At 36.9% G+C, this 8,939-nt stretch overlaps 1 protein-coding gene across 2 annotated transcripts in view; it reads left to right on the forward strand.

Moving 5' to 3' along the window:
* The first annotated feature begins 220 nt into the window (after window positions 1-220).
* LOC102856454 (S-phase kinase-associated protein 1-like) overlaps window positions 221-8,939 on the forward strand; it is a 23,417-nt gene continuing 14,698 nt past the window's right edge. For both annotated transcript variants that reach the window (XM_006888067.1, XM_006888066.1), the window contains exons 1-2: window positions 221-317; window positions 7,802-7,875. In XM_006888067.1, coding sequence (XP_006888129.1) covers window positions 221-317; window positions 7,802-7,875 — 171 coding nt within the window. The remainder of the gene's footprint in view (window positions 318-7,801; window positions 7,876-8,939) is intronic.

Genomic DNA, 8,939 nt, shown 5'->3' on the forward strand with positions numbered 1-8,939 from the left:
ATTATATCAATAGTGAACTCAGTAGGGCAAGCCCGAAGAAATGTCTTTGCCTGGAAATTATACCTGAAGATTATTTCTGTAGAAATAAATATAACCTGGGAATAGCCACTTAATTTTATAGTAGTATATATAGCAGGTCCTTAGGATTTTATATTTAAGTTGGAGAGGTTCTGATAAACTAGTCATTGAAATGTCTTAAATTTCAAAATACCTTTTTTAGATGCCTTCAATTAAGTTGCAGAGTTCTGACGGAGAGATATTTGAAGTTGATGTGGAAATTGCCAAACAATCTGTGACTATCAAGACCATGTTGGAAGGTAAGCTTAATAGAACATATGGGAAGGAGGAAAGCACATGAAAGATATTCTTTGAGATAACATATGAATATTGGATATTAGAGGCACTCAAGAAGGGTTACTCTCTTCCTTTAAAAATTAATGACATTGTTCTGCTACAGATTATCCTCTCTGTATTGTCTGAATAATGGTTTTGGTTTCCTTATTAAAGGAATAAAGCCAGAAACCAATTATTTTCTAAGTGATTTCCAAACCTTAGACAATCTAGTGATTTTGGATTCACAGTTTCTAATAATAAAAAATAAAAACTTTTGAAAAAGGCATCTCTTTTATCTGGTAGTTAAGCAGAACATGTTATTTAAGCAGAGTAGCTAGCTGTCTTTGTAGTTTTCTTTGTGTGTTGTCATTCCTGTGAAACTACTGTAAAGTTTATTTGCAGCCCCAATGAAAACGTAGGGAAGAGAATACTGATGCAATAAGAGTTATATTTCTACTTTGTATTGCTGTTGCTTGTGGACATTAGTAAATGTAGATAAACAGTTGATGTGTAGAATTGGTGTGTGTGGAGGATTTGGTAATAGGGTTTTTCTGTATTCAGATGGTCAAAGATTTATGTAGAGATGATAGATTATATGTCAGAAATTAGGTATATTATGGTGAAAAAAAAGGGAAATGAGACATTTTTATCCTTGAATTTGGAATCTGGGTAGCTAGAGACCAACTAAGATCAACCATCATTTGATATAATTAGTGCATTAATAGGTACTGTGAGGTATATCTTGGCTGATATTATTCTCATGCCTGATCTGGAGAGAGACTGATATATGACTAGTGAGGTGATTTTTAAAATAAAATTAGAATGCTTAGGGGAGTATTCTGGGATATGAGGGAAATTTAAAATTGGAATTTTTAAGCTGGCATCTGTCAGAATTGGAGTAGCATTGTGATGCTGGGGTTGGCAGAAGAGACCAGATTTGAGATGGAGAAGAAAATGACTTTGAACTAGGACTTATTGCATTTTAAGATTTTCTCACAAGCTCTAGGTGGTAATCTTAAGTAGTTGAGTATGTTGATCTTGGTCCTGATTGGAGACTAGACTGTTGAAGATAAAGATTAAGTTGGTTGGCAGACATATGGTGATAGAAGGTTTGTCACCTCAGCATTAAGAGTTTGGAAATAAGGGGGAGCTCTGGTGGCCTAGTGGCAAGGAGCTGCAACTACAATCCCAGAGGCGCACGGTTCGAATCCACCAGATGCTCTGCCGGGGAAGGAGGGACAATCTCCTCCTGTACCAGTCAGATCTGATTTGACAGTACACGCACACAAAAATAATAAAAAAAAAATAAAATTAAAAAAAAAAAAGAGTTTGGAAATAAGAAGTTGAGAATTGGTGCAGTGGGGTTTCAAGAGAAGACTTTGAACAGGTATTTTTAGGTGTGGTAGAAGCATAGGTGAATTGCAGTGGATGTGTCTTCTTTTTGAAGTATGTGACTGAATATATAATTCCTTTCAGTTGTCTTGTACTTAGAGAGCTCTAATGGCTTAGTGGGTAGGGACTTAATACTGCTAAATAAAAACAGCATGCCTGTGGTGGTTCAAGTCCACTGAGGGAGAAAAATGAGCAGTCTCCTGTTTGGTTTGTACAGCCTCTGAATACCCACTAGAGGGTCAGTTAGGATTCACCGGCATTAAGCCTTTTTTATATACATATATGTAGTCTATTAAATTGTAAACAACTTGGTATATCCCACAGTGACTGTTTATCAAGTACCTGTTGAATGAAGAACTATGTTACGGTCACTAATAAACAGATTGAAAGCAATCTAAGTGTTCCTAAAGGCAGGTAAGGTTTTATGTAGAATATGTATAAATTGATATGAAAATTGCTGCCTAAATACTTGCTTTGGCAAGGAAAGTGTTCTTTATTTCATCCTTGTTGATTTCTGACACTAATCTTTCCTGTACTGCTTCAAAGAGGCGTTTGTTGCAATGTGAGAGCATAGGGCTCCTAAAAAGTTTGTGAAACCAACTTTGATCACTGAAGCAAGTGGGGTGATAGCAACAGTTAAATTATTTTTTCAAACTTTGGGAATCAAAAGTGAATGGCTTTTTCTTAACTAAGATGGCTTATACAGAATGGTCTCTTGAGGATAGTTTATTGAATTTGACAAAATAGTTGCTTCCTTTGTTTTTAATCTCCAGTATCTCTGGTTTTAGGTTTTGTGTGACTTAGAAAACAGAAATAAAACCTTTTAAAGACAGGGCAATCAGAAAAGAAAATCTTGGCATATGTACATGTGGATTGGCTGATTCATTTAAGTCCTATGTGATATCAGGATACAGTCTCTTTCATAAGTCCTTGAAATTGAATAGCTTAAAAGACTGACTGTTGCTACTTGTGCGTTCAGTCTAAAAGCAGGAAAATCATTTCGAGCCCTTAGTTTTAAATGCTTAATGTTACTTAAAACATTTTTTTAAAAAAACTTTTGGAAACTGGTGTTGCTATTAAGTTTCACTAAATACCTTCTCCATAACCAAAAATTCTTCAAATTCATAAAGTCTATTCTGACTCATTGTCACCCTATAGGACATAGTAAAACTGCCATATAGGGTCTCCAAGGCTATAATCTTTTTTTTTCCCCCCCAATTAATTTTAATGAATGTTTACAGAGACTTAGGGTTTCCATTCATTCATTGTTGCACTTGTCTCCCTGCCCACCTCTCCCCCATTTCGCTCTATATTGTTATATAGTCCCTACCCCTAAGTTCACTCGACTATGCAGCCTTCATTCTGGGTGCCTGTCATGGCAATAATACCTAATCGTATATCCCTCTTAAACCATTCTGTCCCCATGTGTTTCAATGCAGTATACATTATTTATCCCATCTTTCTCAGTCTCCCCTCAACCCGGATGTCAGTCCTGTTTTACAACAGTGGCCCTATGCAATATTTGTCCTTTTGTGACTGAGATCTTTCACTCAGTATGTCCTCCAGGGTCACCGATTTTGTATAATATTTAGTGAGTTCCTTGTTTTTTATTGCAGCATAGTATTCCATTGTGTGAATATACCACAGCTTCTCTATCCATTCATTTGTTGATGGGCACTTGGGTTGTTTCCAACTCTTTGCTATTCTGAACAAAGCCGCGATAAACATGGGTGTGCATATATCTGCTTGGGTAGTAGTAATGGTTTCTTTAGGGTATATTCCCAGTAGTGGAATTGCTGGGTCAAATGGTATCTCTATTTGCAACTTTGTGAGAACGTGCCATGCAGCCTTCCATAGTGGTTGCACCATTTTATACTCCCACCAACAGTGAATAAGGATTCCACTTTCTCCGCAACCTGGCCAGTATTTGTTTGCTGTTCTGTTAAATTTTGCTGTTCTTACTGGGGTGAGATGATATAGTAGATTTGCATCTCTGAGAGCTAGAGATTTTGAACATTTCTTCATGTGTCTGTTGGCCATCTGAATGTCTTCTTTGGTGAAGTGTCTGTTCATATCCTGTGCCCATTTTTCAGTTGGGTTATTTACCTTTATCTTGTGGTGCTCGAGTATTTAATACTTACATTTTACCAAATATTTTTTCCTAGTCTTTGGCTTCCCTTTTTACCCTTTTGGAGAAGTTTTTGGATGTGCATAGGAATTTGATTCTCAGAAGGCCCCATTCATTTTATCCTCTCCTGGTTGTAAAGGCTACAATTCTTTTACAGAGGCCGACTACAAGGTATTTCACTCATAGAGTGGCTGATGGTTCTGAACTATCAGTAAGGTTCACTTACTTTCCCATATGCAAATACTTCATATGGTTTAATTTTGTTGTTGTTCTCTAATTAAAATGGTACTTAAAACTCCTCTTTATTGGGTTTCTGAGACTAATTGACATATAAGGAGATTATCTGCCTTCCTCAAGAGAAGTTTGTGGCTTCAGACTGCCCAAGAGGCATGACCTTTGGGTTAGCACAAATTCCTACAGACTGTACTACTAGAGCGCCCTAAAAAAATATGTGTGTATGTATGCATATATGTACTAGCTTAAGAAAAAGTGATCCAAGTTGAGCTTGAAATGAGGTATTAGCTTAGCCATTTTGTAGTAATAGCCTAGTCTGAGATGGGTTCAGGGAAAGGCATTGGCAAGACAAGACAGAAGATATGTGGGTTCGTCCATATAAAATAGTAAGTTAATACTACTTTTGAATCTGAACTCATCTTGACTGCTCCACTGGAATTACTTGTCAAAATTGGTGACATATTGTCAAATGCATGATCTGATTTCAGCTGTCATTTAGTCCTATTCATTGATTATTTCCTCTTGTCTTTCAGGGTATTCTTTACCTTATTTCTGCTTATAACCTCTTTTTCCCCTAAACTTGTAGTTCCTCAAGTTTAATTCTTGGGCTGCTTTGCTGGATCCATATGTTTCTTTGGTCATCTTGTCTAATATTGTAGCATGTATACCAGTTCTCAATTTACATACATTTTTGAGCTTGTCTACAGATTTCTGGACTTGAATATATAATATACCTTTTCTACTCTTAGCTATCTAATGGACATCCAAGGACAAGGACAAGAACAGTTCCTAACAGCATTTCCTGTGTTTGTGTGACTTCATTCATAAATCCATAGTTGCTATTCCCATAAACCTTAGTTTTCTGTAACTTTTCCCATCTTAACTTCTCATCTGCTTACAAACCTTGTTGGCTCTACCTTCAAAATGGGTGCAGAATCAGATAATTTTTTTACCTTTCCATAGCTGCAAATCTTGTCCAGGTCACCATTTTATGCCTGAATAATTAATTTCCATTTTATGCCTGAATAATTTTCCTGTGCAACTCTCCCTAACTCCACCATTCTTCACTGTCTCTTCTCAGTAGAAGCAGCCAGAATTTGCAAGGCTCTGTTAATGTTTTCTCCTTGTTCGATTGCAGTCTGCTGTAGTATCTAGTTGCTCTAGTAATATTTTTTTAATATAAACTTTGTTAAATGTCGATAGTTGTAGAGGGGCTTCGAGGCCTTTTGTTCATACAGTTACTCAGAAGCAATCAACATAATACCCCAGGAATCATTGTAATACCAGTTGACATGTTTAACTAATAGATGCAGCCCTGCATCTTGTAAATTCTTGTGAGTTTATGCTGAGAAATTTCTTGGAGGACAGCTTCCTGGCCAATTGCGTGAAAGATACATTTGTTCCCATTCCTAAGAAAGGAGGAAATGCAAGCAAAATATTGCTGAAGATCATCCAAAAATGACTAGAACAGTACATTGACAGGGAACTGCTTCAGTTCAAATAGGGTTTAGAAGAGGATGTGGCACCAGGAATATCATTGTGGATGCCAGAGGTTCTGGCTGAACACAAAGAATTCCAAAATATCTGTCTTTTAAGGACTACACAGAGACATTTGACTTCGTGGATCATAGCAAATTATGACTACCATTGAGGAGCATGGGAATCATGGAATACTTAATTGTGCTCATGAGAAAGCTGCACTTAGATCAAAAAGCTATTTTCTGAATGGAGCAAGGATGGGCATCAGGGTTGTATCCTTTCTCCAAACCTATTCATTCTGTATGCTGTATAAACAAATAATTCATGAAGCTGGACACCATGAAGAGAAATGTGACATCAGGATTGGAGGGAGATTAATCAGCAGCCTGCATTAAGCAGATGACAGTCTTGCTTGCTGAAAGTGAGGAAGACTTGAAAGGCTTGCTGCAGAAGATAAAGAAATATAGCCTTCATTATGGATTACATTTCGGCATCAAGAAAACAAGGATCCTCACTATAGGACCAACAGTCAACATCATGATAGATGGAGAAAGGATCGAAGATATCAGTGATTGGATCAACATCCAACGCCCTTGGTACCAGCAATCAGGAAATCTGGAGATGGGCAAGTCTGCTGTCAGAGACCTCTCCAAAATGCTCAAGAGCAAGGATTAAGGTGTGCCTGATTCAGACCATAATTAGTGAATAAGGATGACAGAAGAATTAATGACTGAGTTGTGGTGGTGAGAGAAGAGAGTACTGAGTATCCCATGGACTGCCAAAAGAACAAGCACATGCGCCTTGGAAAAAGTACAACCAGAGTGCTTCTTTGAAAACAGAGATAGTGAAGATTAGTCTTATACTTTGAACATGTAGCTAGGTGAGTATATTCCTTGAGAAGAGACATCATGCTTGGAAAGATAGTAGGTTAATGAAAGGAAGACTCCTCAAAGAGATGGATGGATTAAGGTGATTGCAGCTAAAGGGTCAAGTGTGTCAGAGATGAGGAAGATGGCACAAGGATAGGGCAAGGTTCAGGTCTTTTCGTAGGATTGCTAGAGTCGTATTGTACTTGAAGACACCTAAGAACAATACCCTCCTTCAGAAGACTCTGCTTTTGCCATTCTCTGTGCTTATGAAAATACTCTCGGGCATCCTGAACAACCTTGTCTGAAATTCCCCTCAAATTTTCTTTTGATTACGGAATCTTCATTGACTAGTATACCACCTGGTGTATATGTGGAACTCAACATTGGTAGTGTCTGCATCATTGATAATATGCTTCAACCAATCTACTTGTGAAAATATCTCATGTGTGATTATGGTTCTTACTAGCAATAACATGACTTTCTTTAGGTAGTCATGGAAAAACTGAACAGCAGACTCATTTGATGAATATTCACATCTTTAAAATGCATGTTGAAAATTTTCTTTGAGCTAACGGATCACTGAGAATAGACTCAGTATTATAGGAAATAGCAAGTACATTATAAACACAGGATACAGGTGAGAAAGTAAACCTGGTTTCTAGTTTAATTCTGTAGAGATATTATCTGGTAACAGTTCCTTATGTCTTCTTAGGTACCTAAATACTTAAACATATTCCCGTGTGTCTTCAGATACTTTTATAATAATCTTGATTACATTGGTATGTGTAGAGCCAATCTTGGTTACATTGGTATGTGTGGAGCCAGTTGGCTTGCTTTTGCCAATGGTCCAGTGATTTGTTGGATGGGTGTGGCACACTCATCCCCCTACCATGTTTCAGATAGAAATAGATTGAGATTCTATTACTTACAGTTCTCTTCATGGTTTTGCTTTTCTAGGTAAAAGCTATGTAGAAAATTTGATATGAACAAGAGCCTAGCTTTAATTTTTCCAGATGACTACCCATTAACCTTACTAATTTTTTGTTCAAAATTCAGTAACCTCAACCTTATTAAATCACTTTTCAAAATTCACAACTCTCCCCCCCAAAAAATTCAGAACTCCCCTTGATTAATACTCCCATATTTGTCTTCTCACCAGTTTTATAGTTTTGCTTGGTTCATTAACTCAATTTTATTAGCTACTATTTTTATGTATTTTTAAGAGAACTATACTTAATACTTTGAAAGTTTTCTCAGACGTTGTGTCATGTAAATTGTTTGAAAACCACTTGTTGATATAAATACAATGATGTTAAGGAAGTGACAACTCTTGCTTTTGATTGTTTAAAAATTTTTTTTTCTTAAGATTTGGGAATGGATGATGAAGGAGATGATGACCCAGTTCCTCTTCCAAATGTTAATGCAGCAATATTAAAAAAGGTAAGATGTTTAAAAAAAGGTAAGATGTTTAAAAGGTTTTTTAAGGTGGATCAGTTAGATTGACAAACTTAGCTTTTAAGCTCCTCTGCACGTCTATTATCTTTGTGTAGATAATTTGTTTTTAGTCTTGCTTGTGAGACTTAATCCTGGTGAAATAAGAAATAGATAACCTTCCTAGATCCTAAAAGGAGATTTTTCTTACTTGAATTTTTGGCATAGATTTTATACATTATCGATACTGGTACACATAACTCTGCCAATCTAATGTAGAACTTAGCATTTACTCTGTACTTCAAAGTTCTTAAAGCATTGAGTTGAATTATACTTGACTCTGTTTAGGAGCCTTGGTGGCACACTGGTTAGGCATTCAGTTGCTAACTGAAATGTTGACTGTTATAACCCACCAGCTGCACTGGGAGAAAGGTGCAGTAGCCTGCTTCTGTAAAGATTCACAGCCCCACAACCTTACAGGGCAGTTCAACCTTATCCTGTAGGGTAGCTATGTGTTCAAATCTGTTTAATAGCTATGGGTTTGAGATACTCTTAAATGATTAGTATACAGACAAAAATCCAAGATGCCCCTTGATACAATTGACTATTGTCATTGTCTTTCTGATCTGCATTTACATAAGAGAGCTTATTTTGCAACTTTAAAAAAACTGTATGTCTTGGTGATTTTCCTGTATCAGCATCTGTCTGTAGATACACTAGGACATGAACATTAAAGAAAATGAGGTAGTGTGATAGAACTACACTGCAGTCTTTTTTTTTCCTCCTTGGTGGGGGGCCTTTAACAAGCAGAAATTTATTCTATGTTTTTCTTTTGTGCTGTCAAATTAGATCTGACTGGCACAGGAGGAGATCATCCCTCCTTCTCCAGCGGAGCATCTGGTGGATTTGAACCGCGTGCCTTTGTGATTGCAGCACAGTTCCATACCATTAAGCCACCAGCGCTCCAGACTGTACTTTTTCAGTCTTAATGAATGTTCAGATTGCTTGCAATTTTTGTTCTTTATATTTGTTCCTATCCCAAAGAAAGGTGACCCAACAGAGTGTGGAAACTA

This window comes from Elephantulus edwardii, unplaced genomic scaffold, assembly GCF_000299155.1.
Source record: "Elephantulus edwardii isolate Elephantulus edwardi_28Jun2011 unplaced genomic scaffold, EleEdw1.0 scaffold00064, whole genome shotgun sequence".
Taxonomy (NCBI): domain Eukaryota; kingdom Metazoa; phylum Chordata; class Mammalia; order Macroscelidea; family Macroscelididae; genus Elephantulus; species Elephantulus edwardii.